Source organism: Vidua macroura, chromosome 20, assembly GCF_024509145.1.
Source record: "Vidua macroura isolate BioBank_ID:100142 chromosome 20, ASM2450914v1, whole genome shotgun sequence".
Lineage (NCBI taxonomy): Eukaryota > Metazoa > Chordata > Aves > Passeriformes > Viduidae > Vidua > Vidua macroura.
The window spans coordinates 5,020,919-5,040,355 of record NC_071590.1 but is presented as its reverse complement, the minus strand read 5'-3'; the positions used below and the strand labels follow the sequence as shown (position 1 = coordinate 5,040,355).

Sequence of the window (19,437 nt, the reverse complement as noted above, 5' to 3'; positions counted from 1 at the left end):
AGAGAGAAACCCAAGGCAGAGCCAGCAGCGGGGCTGGAACCTTCTGCAGCCTCTCCAGCAAACCCAGGGTTTTCCATCAGCCCTCTGGAATACAATGTTTTACAGCTGAAAAGCTTTGCAGGGAGAACAATTTGCAGTATTCTCGAGTTTTATGAGGGCACTACACTGTATTAACATTCATTAACAGCTCAACCTGTAGGGTCAGTGAGGCCCAGTGAGCTGGATGGGTCACCTGGGTCCCTGCCATGGTGACAGGATGCTCAGGGAGGCTCAGAGCAAAGAGGTGTGACCAGTTTAGATTATCCAGCACAATCCCTGAATCACAGAATCACAGAATGACCTGGGTTGGAAGGGACCTTAAGGATCATCTTGTTCCACACCACTGCCATGGGAAGGGACACTTTCCTCTATCCCAGGTTGCTCAGAGCCCCATCCAACCTGGTTTTAAACACTCCCATGGATGAGGCAGCTTGTCTGGACTACCTGTGCCAGGGCCTCCCCACCCTCACAGGAAAGAATTTCTCCCCAGTATCCAATCTAAACCTACTCTCTGTCACTTTGAAGCCATTCCCCCTTGTCCTGTCACTTTGTGCTCTTGTAAAATCTCCATCTTCAGGCTCCCTTCGGGTGCTGACATTCCCTGTACACACAAAATGCAAAGGGCTGAGCCTTGAGGGCTCTGTGGCCACACACACCCTCCCAGCACACCAGGCTCATGTGAAGCAGCACTGAAAACATCATGAGAAGCAGAAGTAGCTCTTACCTCTCCCTGGAAACTCTTCAGTAATGGAGCTACCTGTTTGCGCAGGTCCTGGAAGACAGAAGCAGGATATGCCATCAGAAAAACTAGGAAGGACAAGTCATCATCATCATTTTTTCCTGGTATTATTTTCAGTTTGCAAGTGTTACTTAAATTCTGATTGCATTTGGTGGGAGCTTTGATTGAAATAGAATTATACCTGGAGTTCACTTTGAGCAGGTCTGAATTTCCAGTTTGACATACACCTGCATGTGCTGCAAATGGTATAAATTATCCACGCTGTGGTGGGGCTGGCTAAGCACTGAATGCCTTCAGTCTCCTAATTCAGCTGAAACATTAATGAGATTAACAGTAAATGTCTCTATCTACCTCCACAGCAGCTACACCTCTGAACTTATGCCAAGGAAATTCCCACAAATGGAAGCCAGGCATAAAGGAAGGTGATTCTGGACCATCATTTCAACTAGAAGTGTTGCCATTTTGAAAAATCTCTGGTTTGTTTATTATTTTCTCAAGAGTGCTCTGGCTTTAGTCATCAGAGAACTGGAGCTCATTGAAGATGACAAGTATTATTTGTTGGTTTCTGTGTAACTCAAAATTTCTTCTTCCAAATTACAACACACTCAGTGCTACAAAAGTCATTAAAATACTGCCCACAAAATTACTCTAAAGGTTTATAGCATATTTTTACTTAGCAACTGAGATAATTTAGGACAAAAAAGGTATATTTATTGTACATAAAATTTTCTATGGCTTCACCTCTAAGCTGGTCTGAGTCTAATTCACTTACAAGTTCAATAATTCTTATTATGTGTGTGCCTGAAGAATAAAATCCAGTAACTTTGCAGAGGGCACTATTAGTCATGCAACACCAAGATGCTGCAATCCTGCTTTTGCCACTGACAAGGCACAAGCAGCCACTTCACAGTGCACTTACAGCTGGAAATAAGTCTGGAAGAGGATTAAACCAATAACCTGAAGCTGCATCACCTGGGAGAACACCACGGATGCTGCTGCAGGGAAAGGGTGGATTTCCCATTGTTGGAGATTTTCAAGGCTCAGCTGAGCAGAACTAGTGCTAAATGAGTGCTAAAGACCCATTTTTAAGTCCAGGTGAGATTTGGTCAGACTCTGCACAGCCTCTCCAATGCTAAGTCCTGGGAATACTGCCCACAGCTGGAACAGTCACCAAGAAATCTTCCTACCTGCACACAGGCCACAGTCCCTGAGCTGCCTGAACCTCCTGCAGGGGGGTCACAAAGATTAGAAGCATTTTCTCTATATAGAAAAGGGTCTGTTGAGGCCTCAAGCTTTTCAAAAAAGAAGGTGACCTTAGAAAGTTGGGAAATTCTCTTTTCCAACACATTTACTGACACATCTACAGTCATGCAACATATTGGGATGTTAAACCACTCACCAAAACACTCTCAGCCCTGGGTTTAATCTGATTTTCCTGAAGGAAAAGTAGGCTTTTGAGAGAAGTGATTTTTGTCATTTAAATGACAAGTCATGCAGAGAGTTGGAGTATCAGGAGTTCTCCCACTCCCTAAGAAATGGCTTAGGGGGCCCAAGGCAAATGAAGCTATCAAAGACAAATGATCAGTCAAATTTCACTTCTGACATGGTTATTGCACTAAAATACAGCTTAATCCCCATCAAGTCAAGGATAATATTGCAGCTTTCTGAGCTGCCTCTTTGGAATGAACCAAACTGTGCTTCTGTTCTTAGGCCAAGCCAAGTCACCCAAGTGTTTCCTGATATATCCTGCTGCCTGTTTTGGGACACAAGAAGGCTGGACACTGTCCTTGTGGATCACAAACATCTACAAATTACATTTCTACCAGAGCAAACGGGCAGGTTGAGCAGCTTTTCCCCACTCCCTGCCTTCTCAGGGAGACCTGAGGGCTGTGCACGTTTTAGGACATGTTTTCTTTGTAACCTGATGATGCTGACATTGAAGAAAGTAACAATAACCACTGATGGCAAAATAAATGCCTACATTCAAGGCCAAAATCTGGCAGAGGCAGTTTTAGTGCCCAGTGAAATTACAAACAGAATTAGATTTACAGCCCGGATACTGGCACACTTCGTAACATCAGGAGAAATTATATCATCCAGGCAAAGCAACTTTTCTTGAAATAAAAATCTCAGCTGGTTGAAAATCACTGGGTTTAGAGCTTTTGTCCCTGATGTTGCCTCTGAATTTACTGACTTGTTTGGCACCAGCCAGAAAAGTGATGTTAGAAGTGAAGGCAGAAATACAGGAGATGTAATCCCAGATCCAGAGGCAGGAGAATGTCATCCTTGCTCCCGTGTCCATGGCAAGCTCCTGCTATTTAACTAGCCAAGATCCTGCTATTTAACTGCCTCCTCTGGCACATCCTGACTTCTGAAAGGCAGGATTTGCAGCACTTTTTATTTCAGGATATAAACTATGTCAGGACTTCACCTTCATATTCATCTTGAATAATGAGGGATGTTGTTGTTGGCTGTTTGTAACAGCAGAGAGGGAGAGGAGCAGGGGTGTTGAGGAATAGAAGGAGCATCCCAAAGCCATGAAAACAGAAACAAAAAGGGAGAAAACCTTTCAAGCACATTCATTTAGCAAATTCAGGATGCTAAACACTAATCCCAGCAATCAGAACGTTACCAAGCAAAATTCATGCCATCATGGGAAAATATGTGCTTGATTCAGACAGCAGCTTGTGGTGGGGGTAAAACTGCTTTTAAAACATTTCCTGGTAGAGGAGAAGGCAGCTCAGGGTGATCCAGCTCCACTGGCAAGCAAAGGTTTATCCCACTGCAATGCATTTGGGGCAATCCCAGGACACATCAGAGCACACACCTGAAGGGGGTAAATGCTTTGACAACTTGAAATCTTCACAATAACTTGAAATCTGTTGCAGCTGAACAATTGAGACAGAGCATCCCACTGCCATTCCCTTCCCAGAGCAAACAGGCCAGGAAAGGGAACTGCAGGAATGTGATCCAGCATTTTAAACTCAGCCAAAGGCTCCATGCAGGTGAGTGGATAAATGGCACACACACCACAGCAAAAGGCATAAACACCTTTTTCACACCAGTTTTTCTTTTCTCCCCTCTCTTCCTGGCTTGCCCTTGGAAAGAGTTTATAGGAAGGAGTTTACAGGGTACTTTTATAATTCCTTCCTCAGTGAAACAACATCAAAACTTGAGACAGCTCACAACCAAAGGGAAATAAAAATAAACAGACAGAAGTCAAGAATACATATGCCTCGAGTCACAGCTCTGCTGGGGAGATTTATTTTTGGCAGTTTGGAAAAATTTTTCATCAGACTTTGTCTCAAAATATTACACGGAACTTCAAACAGAATTTTACCTTCTTTACACAAAATTGAACAGGAAGAAGGACGTTCAGTTCAGACCCGGGGGAATCTGCAGTGTTGGTTAGCAAGGACACTGGGTGATTTATTATCTGTTTAAAGTGTGGTGGCCTTTACTGCCTGGGCTGTGATCAAAACAGGAAAAGCATCCAGGCTCCAGCCCTCACAAAGCTACCGAAACACTGCGGCCAAGCAGAACAGCTGAAAAGGCTCCATGCAACTGAACATTAAAACAAATTGTAATTTATCAACACAAACATGCTGAAATATTTGAGTATAGGAATACAATCCCATTATTAGCCTGTTTTTCCGTGCCATCTAAATACATGTATTCTTTCTCTCTGGATGATTTATCAGGGGTAGAGCAGTTTTCTGAAAAGAGCTCTATCACAGACAAACTCAGTATCTGATGAAGAGCCCATGAATGAGGATGCTGTATCATTATCTGAATCAAATCTGATGGCTGAAAGCTAATACAGCATTTCCTCTTTACAAGAGTAAAAACAATGAGTTTATATTTTGATCAAGTAGCTAAACAATGAAATCTGAATCCACATAATTTTTAACTCCCTTTCCATTTGCATTAAAAATAACTCCACGAAAAATAAACCAAGAATAAATCTGTGTTAAAATCCTGGGCAACAAATGCGTTTTTCTGACAACTAAACTACATTATTTATCTAGATCTTAATACCCTGTGTACAGTACAAAGGACACAGCAATGGCCAGGCTACCAACGCTGTATTTGTAATTTACTTGAGGTCTGAAGCTACACAAGCACCTTCTGATCTCCTCACAGGCTGCTCCATCTCATTTACCTCCCAAATGCTTATCTCTAAATGTCACAACAAGAGCCCTCCGACCCCAGTTTGATAAAGTGGCCCAGCAAAGCTAAGCTTGACCTACACACCTTTATCATCTGCACAGGCACTGCACTCCTGTGAAACAGCCCAACCCAAAACCCTGGGTGAACATTCCACATTTCCCACCAATTGTTCTGTATTCTGCCTCCTGGAGCCACGCAGGGGCTGGGGAATGTCCCTGTGTCTGGCACAGGAATCCTAATGAGAAGCAGCCTGCTGTTACCAGCATGGGTGACATCAGCAGCTCGGCTGTCACAACCCATTCTGGAGCAGCCTCATCATGGGAGATGCTGCGGCTTCCCCTTCCCCTCTCGTGTCCCCTTCCCTGTCTGCCCACGTGGAATAAGGCACTGAACTGCCCTGTGCTCTGAACTGGCAGGGGCTGCACAGCCTGACCCCAGATTCTTTCTTGTAAGAACTTAAAAAAAGAAAGAAAAAGAAAAAGCCCAACACAGAATAACCTCCAGACAACCCCCAGGGCGTACTGGCTGTGCAGGGGGGTGTTTGTAATTCCATCAACACCTAACACTTCCCATCCCCGGGTTGGATGGAGCTTGGAGCAACCTGGGCTAGTGGAAGGTGTCCCTACCCATGGCAGGGGGTGGAACGAGATGAGATTTAAGGTCCCTTCCACCCCAAATCATTCCATGACAAGAAATAGCACAGCTGAGGGGGAGCTCTCCTTTCAAAAACCGTGTGCCAGGTTTATGCCTGTCTCCTCAGAGGCAGCATGCTGGGAGGGTGGACGTCTGTTCCTAGGGATTGGGAGGATGTTTATCCACGTGCCCTCGCAGCCAGGGCTCTGCACACTCCATCCACCCCACTATTATCTCCAGAATGTTGCTGAGCTTCCCATAAATACAGCTGAAAGGGGGAGAGGTGAGAGGCAGCCAAGCACGAAGGATTTGGGAAGAACGCTGGCATCAACTTCTGAGGTGTGTTTGATTATTGTGTACTTCAAGGACACAACTTGTCACCATGAAACACACAAATCAGCAAGTTAACTATAATTAGGAGTAAGCAGTTCTGCTGGTTAATTAGAGAGAGGCAGCAAGCACAGATGCTTCTCCCTGCTATGGGGAAATGGGTGAAGGGGTCGGGATCACTCAGACACCTACCAGTGCACAAGGTTGAAATAGTATTTCTTTGTATTATGAAAAAAATCTAGAGTATTCCAATTTTTTTTTCCACCAGAAATCCTGGGCACATGTGATTGAAGGTGTACTAAAGGAAACATTTAAGTCTTTATATTTAATTAGTTCCAGCAAGTTCCACTTTGCTTTAATCTAAAAGGGATGAAACTGAAATCCCAGCTAGTTGTTCAAACAGGTATTATACAGTAGCTTAGATGACTTGCTTAATTCCTAAAATATAAGGCAAAGTAAATCATATGAGTAAACAATTTGTTGCTCAATTTACACTTTGATTTAATGAGATATAAAACCTCTTATTGCTTAAGGCTGCTGAAGTATTTACTTGAAATCTGATCATTAAAGAATGAATCACAATCATATCAATCTCTGTGATATTTTTAGTTATTTCAATACACTAACATGCCAGTGTTTTCTCTGTACAAAAAAAAAACACCCACCCCTTTTAAGTCACATTTATAGATATGTTTCAACCTAGCACAATGATAAATAAAAAATCTTGATTTACAGTAGCAAAATGTACACCACAGTACTTTCAGAAATATTTCAAGCTCACAGATCTTGTGCAAATTCCATTAGCTTTAATTATTTATTAGCAGTAGATTTAGATTACTGTTCTTGACCTATTTTTCAGTGTGTGGACCCACCCAGCAAGAAGTGAAAAAATATTCCATTTGTGAAGGGCTGATTTAGTGAGCGCAGACTTCAGCTTTGAGTGGAACATCGAGCAAAACCCTGGGCACTGTAATTCAGGGAGAGAGAGGTTACAAAGCAGGGCCTGCAGAATAAACACTGACAGAGGTTCCTTGAAAAGAGACAGAATTTTTGCTGTTTGACCACTTCAGACAATTTTGCAAGACTTGCAGCCACATGACAATCCCAAGGGAAGGGACAGCAGACCCCATGGAGAAGTTCCAAGAGTTTCTTTGTGGAAATTCTCTGGTGGGTCCTACTCAGCCATAGGGAAAGGGGTCAAGAGGGAGAATTTTAGGGCTGGTCCTGTGGTCCCTTGCAGTGGCAAGGTGCAAAGTGTGCTCTTCCCAAGCTGAGCAAAATGATGCACTGGGGAAGGAGCCTCCTCGCTGTGCTGGGACTTTGCTTTCAATGGAATTTGCCTGAGTCTTAATGGAATCCTCTTATGGCTTCTTCCAAGTTCAAATAAACAAAAAGCTCACAGGTTTACTCTGGGCCTGTGCAGCCACATCCAAACAGCCTGGGGACCTTCACAACTGTTTAAAAAGCCACGCTGCCAGAGAGGAACTGTTGCACCATATATATGTATGGAACAGTGTGTATATATACACACATACACTGTGCAGAATAGAAAAAGGATTTTTTTTAACTAACTTTACAAATTAACATGATGAACTGAGCTTTTTAGCATCATGTGACAACTCTGGTGTCATTTATAAACCAGTGAGTTAACAGTGGCTAGGAAAGACATTGAACAGCAACTATGCAGAACTTAAAAAAGTAGAGTTGCAAGGAAACAAAAAAAATAGCTCAAACAAAAATGATTCAGGTGGAGCTTTGGAAGGAGGTAATTCTAATGAAAGGAAAGCCTGGTCACTACCATTCCAGAAGGGAAAAAAAGGAAAGGATGAGTTGTGTAACAGTTCACCAATAGACACAGAAAATCAAGCACCACTTTTAACAAATATTAATTTAAAAGCTTTCCACTGGATAGTGGCTCCATGGAGATTGTCCCTCCTGCTCTCTTTTTAAACCCAATGCTGAAGGCTTGAGGTGACACTAAACATGCCATGACAGACCCTTGTCATGGGAAAAACCATGTCTGCATCATCCCAGGTCAGCAGGACTCCTTATTTATGTAATGCAAACCCATCTGATACACTAAATAAATATTTCAGAACCTCTGAGGTGCACTGTTCTTGCCAGCAGGACAACCACATGGCAATGAAATCCAGGAACTGCCATTCCTAGCTTAGGCCAGGATCCCTACACAGAGCAAAGATAATTAGAGCTTTATTAAGTACCTGCAGATGTTATTGGATGAGCCCAGCTGTCCAAAAAAATGGGAAACAAACTGACTGCTTAGTTGTGCATCCCAATACAGTTTTACATCCCCAAAAACCGGCCTCACCTACATTTGTCAAATTCTAACCAGAACTGCTCTGCCCCTCCATAAATTCCATGTGTTCCACAAGTTCTCTGCCCCTGTGATCTGTGTTTTCCAGTGGAAAAGATCCTGAACACTCCTCCCAGATCACATCCTGCAGGATTTCATCCTCCATCCACTGTATTTCCCACTCTGAAAGTGTACAGAGAAAGTATTCCTAACGCTCCCCTGGTTACCCAGAATTACAGACTGCAGATCAGAGGTTTCTCTTCAGTGTAAAATGGGGAACTTCTGAAAAAAAAGGTAATTCTTATGAGCCCTAAAAAATTAACGTGTCTAATGAGAGGCTAATGACAGGGGCCATGACTGCGTAAGAGGCACCTAAGTGCTGTGGTCCAATTAACAACACCAGTTCAAACACAGCCTAACGCTTCACGTGGTAGATTTAGACAGAAGAATATTTAATGTGAAACCATAATTGCAGCTGTAATTTTCCATGTTCCCTCCCCATAAGCAGGGCTGGAACCAGAGTGCACCCTACTTCAGCCTTCTGGGACGCTGGAGCAGGAGCTGGAGCTGGCAGCACTGGGCTCGTGGGACTGGGAATTCTCCCCAGCCTCAAGGGAAAGATGGATAGAACCATTCAGAAATCATGAATCCCAATGTACTGCTTCATTTAGGAAAAGTGAGATTACTAAAAACCATTCATGTTTTAAAACCTGTTATTGATTTCCAGAATTCAAGGATCTTGCTTTGAAGTCAAGTTTCCAAGAAGAGTAATTCTGTGTTAAATATAATAATGAGGAGGCAGGCTTCATCCTCAGGGATCCTTACAGGATGTGAACTGGGGAGGAGGCACTGCTGGGACATCAGGTATTGCAAAATTGTTTTCCTTACTTATCTTTTGCACAGAGATTACAAACATAGCTGTGAGCAGCCCGTGCATTAATCACACTCTGACATACCTGCATGTAAGAACACAGGTGTATTTACTGATTTCTATCATTACACTCAGCCTTTTGCTTTGATTTCAATGCAAGAAAATCCAATACTACGCAATCCTCTACTAATCTTTTTATAAGATTTTCTTCTTAATCTTGATCCTGACCATCCAGTTGTATTCAACAGCCAGTTGCTCCTACGGGAAACAAGTTGTTTCATGAGGACTTGAGTAAAAAGCCTGCTGTCCTGCAAATACATGTCCTATATTTGCTAAAACTCTCATGACTATCATCTCTGCTGTCTTTATGTTCTTTGTGACTTTTTCCATGCAAGGAGTTACTGGCTGTGGGTTCAGGCCTCTTCCTTTGGATGCAGCTGACATGATAACTTCAGATTCCAACAAAGATGAGAAATTCAAAGGATTAAAAAAAAAATTGACAACCTCAAAAACATCAGGATATAGACCCAAAGGTTTTACTACATCTAATTTAGCATACCTGGTAAAAACACCTTGAAATTAATCTAACTGTCATCCTGCTGACCTAAATAAAAAAACACAGCACAGAGCTTTTCATGTTGCTTCAGTGAGTGAAGCAATTCGGAGAAAACAAACTTTTGCTGCCTTTACACTTCCTGGCAAAATTCCTATGGAAACAGGCTCAGGCCCATAATGCACATGCTTCAGGAGCACACAGTAGATAGAAATGAATCACCCAGATGAAAGAAAGCAAGAGCTCACTACAGACTTATTCAATACATTTACTGTTTGTTAGTTGAACCTCAGAAATAAAAAACCCACATAAAGCGCTTTTGAGCAGCAGCATCCCCTCACAACTGTAATATATACCCTCAGCTGGGATTAATTCCCAAATTCACGTGTTGAACTGTGAACTGTTCCAGTGTTCTGAGGGGGTGGGGAGAGGAAGAAGATAAAGAGAGCAGGAAAAGGAGCCCAGAGGATGGAAGCTGAGGAAGGGAGACACGGGGAGCTGGAGTGAGCGGCTCCCGTTCCCGGCGCTGCTGAAGCACAATCAGCTCGATGGCAGATTAAAATGAGCCACACTTGTATAATAATAAATCAGCAGAATTAATACAGGCTTATCTTCTACCAACTTAGAAGGGGGAGGTGACAAATTGCACTTGAGGACAAACAGTTTGACTGTTGCCAGCATAAGCTGAGTGTCTATAGGAAATGGCTAAATTTAGACAGCCAGCTTTTGATGAGAGCAACGGAAATGAATTCAAGTTTTTTTGTCTGTGGTTTGTGTTTTGGTTTTTTTTTTTTTTTTTTTTTTTTTAAGAGCTCTAGAACGTTACTCATCTCTTGAAACTCTTACCAAAAGAAGAGACTTCATAATGTACCATCCTCCCTGCCTACTCCCTCCTACTCTTCCCCCTATAAAAGGAAGAATTGCTCCTTTGGGCTACAGCAATTTAGGAACTTAATGCAGTTTAACGAATTCCCTATCTCTTGGCTGGAGCTGTTTGGCTCCGACAGATGAATCAGAGAAGTCCATAAACGTCTGGAGGATTCCTACAGACTTTTTCTTGCATGACTATATATGGCAACTACAGATCAAGTTATCTGCCATCATTTTAACCTAAGCTTCAAACTTTTTACCTTATTCCTGGCTTTGTAGCAAACTTCCCTCAGCTGCAGCACTGCTAAATTAGACATAAACTGACAACTACTTTTCTCAAAAGCATTTCCCCACTCATTTCAAGGCAGTAAAAAAACTGGAATTAAGATACACTTAAGTAAAAATTCACTTTTGTCAGTGCCTCTTGCCTCTCAGCAATAGATTTCTGTGAGGAGTGACCCAAACTGTGATGCTGTGGAGCTCATTTTCTCATTCACACTATCCTGCTGTTATTGGTGCACCTCACCAAACAGCAGATGTTTTCCATCACTTATTACCTGAAATACCAAGTAACACCAAGTGCCATGAGAAGTCAAGCACAAACTGGCAATAGAGGCAAAATCCACACTTTAAAAAAAAAAAAAAAAAGTCAAAGCTGCCTGACTGATGTACAGAGGGACTTACAGAGGAATTTCAGAAATGCCTGCAACACCCTTTATCCAGAGAAATACTCAATAAACTTCCTCCTATCACCATCTTTTATACATCTGATCATTTTTACAAGATGCTGAAGTGTACACATCAAAGCCAGCACATGATACAATACTGAAGGCTTTTAGCTGCATCCAAAGCAAAGGGTACACCAAGTTCAAGCATCTTCTTTAAGCTAAATATTCCTAACACACCTCAAAATGGACATCAGGGCCACTGAGGGCTCAAGGCAGGAGCTCCTCAAAGCCAGGAGTGAAACAGGGTGAGCAAACTTGAAAGACTGGAAGCCAACACTGAGTTTTGGATGCAGAACCCACTACAGGGCTCACTTTTAAATGACATTTAAAGCAAATATCCAAAGCTAGCCTCTTCCTGGGCAAGAGGATTTGTATTTCTACCAATAATGGCCCTGGTGAAACCTCAGCAGATGATGAAGGTTGCTCTGAACAGTGGGGCAGAGTCACAGAGGGCTGAGAGCTGCCAACACAAAATATAAGCACGGTCATGCTCTGTCTGGTGAAACACTCTTAGGAAATGCAGATAAAATAGTGAAAGAAAAAGCTACTGTTCAGAGGAGATTGTATCTTACCCAGCTGCTTATTAACACCATGCAGTTCAAACAAGTTATTTTAAATTCCTAAAGGCACGCCGTGTCTGGAAATGCAGTGTTTGAATAAGCACTCCTAAGACCCAAAGCATATCGGGTTTTCCCACCTGACTACAGCCTTAGAGATGCTGACACTTCTGAACCACGGAGCTCCCTCCTAGCCAGGTCAGGACAGACACAGAGGACCACCAGGAGGGGGACAAAAAAGGTAAAATTGGGCAAGTGACATCATAGAATCTCTGAATTTGTATTGATTAATCAAGCAAATTATCTGATTTTATAACTTCTATTTATTGGATCCTGATCATCCACTTACAAAAATATGTAATTGCTCATTATTTTGGAATGGCTTGTGCAGCATCTGATGGTGCATCAGACCTGAGGACTGAGACATTCACCCATGCCAGTGATCCATCAAAACAGACAAGATTAATTTTGACGCTGCTCCTGAAGTTTGTATAAGAACAAGGAAACATTTCAGTGCCATCATCAGATAGTGGAAGCATAAACAACTGTTAGCACCTCTGGGGAGAGAGCAAGTATCATTCAGCTGCATTCCACGAGTGGTTTTTCCTTAGGGCAGATGTAGGGAAAGCACTGCACAACAAAAACTCCTGCTGGGTCAAGCTCCAGCTGCGAGTGTGACTCCACAGACCAGCTCCTTGCACTGCCATCTGATTTCTTCCAGCCATGTCAGACCTAGAGAAGACCCTGGAGAAGAGGAGGCTCAGAGGTGACCTTGTTGCTCTCTACAACTCCCTGAAGGGAGGCTGCAGACAGGTGGGGTTGGTCTCTTCCACCGGGCAGCACTGACAGAACAAGAGGACACAGCCTCCAGCTACGTCAGGGGAGGTACAGGTTGGATATTAGGAAAAAAATTTTCACTGAAAGAATAGTAAAGTACTGGAATTGTCTTCCCAGGGAAGTGGTGGAATCACAATGTCTGGATGTGTTTAAAAAAGACTGGACATGGCACTTGGTGCTAGAGTCTAGGTGAGGTGTTAGGGCACAGGTTGGACTTGATGATTTTAGAGGTCTCTTCCAACCTCATTATTCTGTGATTCTGTCATTCTGTGACTTAGAATCTGAATTTTTAGGGTGGTTCTTCCTCCTGACCCACTTGATGAGCTCCCAGGGCTGAGCAGGGATTCCTCAGGCTTGCTGGACACTCAGCACAACCCTCCTGTTCCCTATTCCCCACCACAGCTGCTCAACACCCTCCTTTTGACCAGGAGTTCACTTTTGGGATAAACAGACCATTAGTGGGATCCAAACCAGCCAAGGTCATTGCCCCATAAACAACTTGTTCAGTATTTCCTCAAGGACTTTGTTCTCTCTCATTTTTCTGCCCAATTTTTTAAACTGATGCTTGGGAGCATTTCCCATTGAAAACCAGCACACTGAAGTGTGTAATATGTCCCTAAAACATAAATATTTGCCAGATTGTCATACAGAAGTACTTCATTATCTTTTCAGTGTCTGGGTAAAATGCAAAAACTTAGTTTGCAACAGCATGAAACACTCCTGAAAGTGTGAAAATTATTGCTTATTTTCATGTAAGCTCGAGTATTAAAGTATAAATCACACTGTTTACATTAACTGATCAGAAGAATTCCAGTTGATGCCAGTAGGAAGCTGGAATTATTAACATTTTTTTTCTGTTAACAAATAGCTTTTTCACCCCTTATCAGCTGCACAAACAACAATGGATTTTAAATCAACTAAATGACCTGTGAACTTCTCCTAAATGGGGGGCACATAATTTAAGGCAGCCCAGAAAGTTTTGCAGGAGTCAGGAGGGCTCCTCGGAGGGGCACATGTGGAGAGAGTTAAAGCTTCAAACCGCTATTTTCTCCCCCCTTACTCAAGTGTCAGCTGTGATAAGCCAAAATTAACAACCCTACACTGAACCACTTCAATGAAGGGGGAAAAAAAAAATTCTTCTTGCTATTCTAGGTATTTTAAGTTGCATATGAGCACGGTGGCTAAATATAGACAGTGACAACAAGAGACAGCATTGTCCCTTCGGGCACATTGAATATTATCTCAGAATTCCCATCTTCCTGGGCTGAACCTCCAGTGTTGGGCTGGGGCTTTTTTTTTTGGGTTGTTTTTCTTACTTGGCAAAATGTGTATTAACTCCTACTTCGTTTTAGATGGAGCAGTTTAACAAAAAATGTATTTAAGGGGGAAAAAAAAAGGAAATCCTGATTCTGCAAAAGCACTAGAAAGCTTTCCAATAATTTCCCTGTGCTAGTGCACTTAGAGCAGATGCCTCTGCTTGCAGAGAGGACTGTCACTCTGTTCTTCAAACTAGGAGGGCATCAATATGAAGCTTTCACAGCTTATAAACCACGAAGCCAAGCTGGTATTTTTGGACATAAAATTGTCTTTTTCCCCAGAAGTCATGCACTTCACTTCCAGGTTTCAATCAGAAGTGTAAGCGACAAAATCAATAATTACTCATTTCAAAACACTTCCTAGGAGTGCAGCTACATCATCTGGAAACCAGCAGACTCACATGAGCCTTTAATATTGAACAGGACCAGACTTCCAGAGGACACAGCTGCTCCTGACTTCTGCAGTATTTAAATACCACTGAGTGACACGAACGTTTCTGCTTAATGTACCCAATGCACTCAGAACATTGACAACACTTCATTTTTAAGCCAGCTCCTATATAAAGTTTAATTTTTAAAGCCACCTATAAATTATCAATGACATCTGTTCTGAAAAATGTCAATTCCTATTCCTTAGGCTGGCAGAATCCATCTATTTTGTGTAACGTCCTCTTCATATTTGAGCAATTTTAAAGCTCTATTGACATATGGTTTTCAAGGGAGATATTGCTCTTGGAGGATTTTGTTATTAAGACAAGTCTTGCTCTAATGTAAGGATGATAATAAATATACAGAGCTGTTCTGGACTATATCCCCTGGCTCTGACTCCTAAAGGTTTGAGAAGTGACAGCCCCAAACACCCCAGAAATACCCCAGTGCAAGGCTCCCCTTCCACGTCACACAAACCCATGGTGACAAGAGCAAGCAGCTGCAGAAACCAGTTTGTATTTAATCTCCTGATGAAGAAAGTGTGGGGGCATCATCACCACTAATTCCTGCAACTCAGGCTCTCATTTATTGTGACAGTGAACAAGCATGGGGCTGTCACCACAGACCCATCCCCTCAGCCAAACCCTGATTTTGGTTTTTCCAGTCCATCTAATTGTACAACACAGGCACAATTTAGCACGTCAGTCCTTCATTTCTTCAGCTGTTGGGCACTAACACTGCAGCTCGTTAAAATGCAATTAGGGTGGTTTTTATGCCCTTATGACGTTACAAAAGGAGGGATAAAAATAATTTTCCAATGTCCACAGTCATCTTCCAAACCTTGTACAATATACACTGCTTCCACTTTTTAAAGAATACACACATTAAAAACACTCATCTTTGTTTTCAAGTCTAATACACTCTGTTTGCTTCTAATACACTCTTTTTGCCAATTTTCATTCCCTCACCAGTAAGTTACTGAGTCACTCTCTCAGAGGCATCCCCTAAAATCAAAAATAGGTTTCAAGAAAGCTTAATCTTGAAGCAACAACTGCACCACGTGCTTTGGTTCTATATGAACACATAAACTGTCACCAAATCCTCTGACAGTATTTGTCATTCAGCAGCAAAACAGACACTGCCTGCTTGTGACTCTGTAATTGTGGAGCAGTGTCTGCTGGATGCTGAAATCCTGCTTTCTGGTCATGGCAAACATAAATCAAGGAAAAAAAACCTGCTCTATTAAATCTATTTGCTCTGGGAGAACAGGGATTTATCATCCTGTAAAACAAGTGGTCAATAAGATTCAGAAGTGCTTAGAACAGATCTTGATGAATCAGGATGCCACAGGTGACGCTGAAATTGTATTTGAAAGCAGAAAGGTGAATGCTCTATTTATTTCAGTCTATAGACAGGCCGGGGATTAAAAGCATCACAAACATAGTAGGATTTTCCCTCTGCATCCTCTCGGGGAGAATCCTTAACAGACTGTCCCAAGGGGCAAAAGCAGTAAGAGAGGACACAGGGCTGCCTTAAGTGAATCTAAAATGGATATTCTTTAGAGAGCCACCACAGAAGAAATGGTTTCCAGGAGTTTTTCAACACCACACAAACCTTGAGCAAGTGCAAAAACCAAGTTGCAGCAGCAGCAAGAGCAGGTCAGGTCCGGGGGCCCGCAGGGAAGCCTTGAGTCAGGAGACAATTCACCGGGAATGCCATTAATGACTCGGGAACGCTGGGCATAATCCCTGCTCACATCACATGATGATCCCCAACACAAAAGGGAGCTTGGTTTCTCACCCAGGACAAGAATTTGGTCCCAAAGGACAGAAAGGAAGCTTAAATAGCACAACCACGTAATTAATAAGGAAATTAATATAGGTGTATTGTAATGGCAACTTTGGGAGTTGTTAAATTAACCGCAGACTAATCGCTTTTTTTTTTTTTTTTTTTTTTTTTTTTTTTTTTTTTGTTTGCTGTTTCTGAACAGATGAATCCAATTCCACGGCTTTATATATTTATGTTGTTCCAGCAACTTAAACGTCGTGTGGAACCGACATCCTTCCCTAAGACAACGAGCAGCTTTAGTGCAGCTCACGGAACACGCCCCGAAAGACAAACTGCTCTCTGCCCGCACGCAGCCCGCCAGAGGCTGCAGCTGCTTTCACTTTCCAGTAACAAAACAAAACTCACAGGCACCATTCATTATCTACAAGGTCCAACACGAAGGCTTTCAAATACACTTTCAGAACTAATTAAATGCTTGTTTAAAGCTGAAGAGAATGTAAATACTAAACTGAAAGTGAACTGATTAACTTGCAGCGTTTTGTGCCTGATTATCTCGGTGAAGAATGAGCTCCTGGCACTCCGGCCTTGTGCTGGAGGATCAATTTCCTGTTCACATCAAGGCTGCTGAGGAAACATTCTCCACATTTGATTCGACTTAAATTCAAGTGTCTGCTTTGCCTTGGACTCGGCACTAGACACAGAGAATGTTTTCTGACTGGGTAGGATAATGTTTTGAGTTTAGGGGCTAAACGGTGTCACCTTTGCCGTTAGAGTTGAGCCAAAATTCAAGGATGCTCAAGGCAGCCAGACCTCCCTCCCTGTCACCTGAGGGCTCGGACACCACAGCAAGCCCTCACAGGAATTCCACACCACCTCGTTTGGGTTTCAGTTTTAGCTCACACTGGTGAGATCTGCTCGTGCTCTGCATTCGATGTGGCTGAGGAGGGAAATGAGATTCATAAGCTGCAGCCTTCATTCAGTTCCAAAGTATTATCTAGTAGCTAAAAAAAGACATCATTTGCTCCTACTACTGCTCCTTTTGCCAGTTCCTTATAAAGCCAGCCTGTCTTGTATCTTTGATGTCAGGAACTCCATATTCTAAGTCCTCTAACAATCATATACTGTTTATTTCTGTGCTTCTTTCACGCAAAGGTGAAAATTCCTAAATTTTATAAACTTGTATTACAGTAACACAAAGAAAAATCCGGAGGACACTCAATCTCTCTCTCTGCTGGCTGTGCCAGGCGAGGATGCAGCCTTGTATCAGACAGGATATAAGAGCCCAGACAGATGCAGTCTGAGGGAGAGGTACAACCAAAGAGCATTCAAAGGGAAAATAGGAGAGGCCGCCTCTCCCGAGAGCCAGGAGACATTTTTACACAGCATTCTTCACTGGGAACATCACGGGATAAAAAAATAAATGAGTCCAGTGTTTGCACTTCGATAGATATCCAGTTTCAGGCCGTGACAGAAGAGGCAGCACAACCCAAATTAAAAGCGCTGCTAACAGCGCCCGTTGCTCTTTTATTGTGATTGTTACAAGTCACATTAGTATAAACTTGTGAAGTGTTTTAACACTTTTTCATTTGAGCTTAATTAATTTTCATAGGAGTTTCAGCTTAATTAATTTTCATAGAAGTTTGAGCTTACTTAATTTTCATAGAAGTTTGCCAATTTTCTCATTTGTTGTTGAAATCACAAGACGAGTTTTCCATATGCGAGGCAAATATAATAATATCAGCTCAAAAAGTCATTTTTGGACTTGTTTTTGTATTTCACAACCAAAAATACTTCCAGTGTAAACTGTTAACCGAAGCTCTGACAAGTTTTATTATAAATATTCCCAGCTTTAAAGAGAAATTTGAATATATTCACTTAGTGTATGTTCAAGACAGTTTAGGTCTGACAGCTTCAGATTATGCCTCATTTATATGGAGCAGTGATCAAACTCGTTAATATGTGAGAGAACTGAAGAGGCAGAGGATTGTGAATCAAACAGCATGAGCAAAGTTGTCGAGGAACATGAATAGCTTATGAGGATTTACTTAAGGTGATAGTTTTCATGGTCCCCCGTGCCAAGGTTTGTGGAGGAGATGAATAAGCAGGGAGGAGGTGGGAGCAGCAGTCCTTGCTCTGCCTTAAGGCAAGGAGGAGGCTCTTAATCTGCCCATAATTCACCCCATGTGCTGCCAGCGATAGGACCCTCTCCACTCAGCCAAGGTGAGCCATTTGACAAGACAGGTAAAGCCTGCACACAACTTTCTCCTGTTGGCTTTCCCACTGCCAAGTGTTGTCTGCTCAATAATTTAAGAAGCATTCGTGCAGGGGAAAAATCAAATCTCACTGTGAAGCAGCGTCTCCTTAAGATTCATTTAATCTTCTGATAACACAAGCTGTGCACACACAATCACTGAAGATGATAATCTCCTGTATGTAACACTAAGTCTACTATTATTCCATTTATTAAAAAGTGCTATAATAATGTTTTGTGCATACATGTCCTAAAAAGACAAGTGGATTAGGGGATGGAAATTCAGGGTGCTTCTTCCTTACAGTGGATGGCTCCACTTTCTTCCGTACAGACATGGCTTAGCATGTTTTTGCACGAGAGCTCTGCCAACAGCAGCTCCTCCAGCAAGAGCCAGAGGCCCCCACACCTCTGATTTTTGGGGGAAGGGTAACCTCAGATCACAGACACGCTCACTCGTTATCAGTTGTTCTTTTTCCTAAATAAATAAATCAGCAGATGCAACTATTAGGGGAAAAGGGAGTGCTGATTGATTTGGCATAGACCCTTGCATTTCTGACATAAAAACCACTGGTTACTGCTGTCCAAAACATGCCCATCAAAGTGACCAAATGTAATCTTTAAGAGGTATGGAGTAGTTTTGAACCAAAAAACAGAGAATTAAGAAATCTCTTATCAATATTCTCCAATCACCCAGTCCTTAAGAGCTGTTCAAGTCACGAGGAAGCACTAACTGAGATGTTCATACACAGACCTCCAGAGGGACTGTGTGAATGAGAGAAAATGATCATTACCAGGACTGTTGTATTTCTGTTTGCCATCTCCAGTCCCCACGTGCTGCTCGGGGCAGCTCCAGGGAGAAGCTGCCCTGCTGCCCTTGTGCTGCACGCAGGGAGGGAGCTGAGCCTCTCTCAGAGCCAGCCCAGGCTCCCAAGCAGCCCAAAGGACTGAGGCACACAGGGGACACTTCCCCAGGGATAAGGCACAGAACGCTCGGGGCTGAGCCGCACATGCG

The 19,437-nt window shown here is 42.6% G+C and overlaps 1 protein-coding gene across 9 annotated transcripts in view; it reads right to left on the bottom strand.

Moving 5' to 3' along the window:
* Nucleotides 1–19,437, bottom strand: part of CUX1 (cut like homeobox 1) — a 270,331-nt gene that overhangs the window by 163,022 nt on the left and 87,872 nt on the right. For all 9 annotated transcript variants that reach the window (XM_053995232.1, XM_053995235.1, XM_053995234.1 and 6 more), the window contains exon 3: nt 764–811. In XM_053995232.1, the coding sequence (XP_053851207.1) occupies nt 764–811 (48 nt within the window). The remainder of the gene's footprint in view (nt 1–763; nt 812–19,437) is intronic.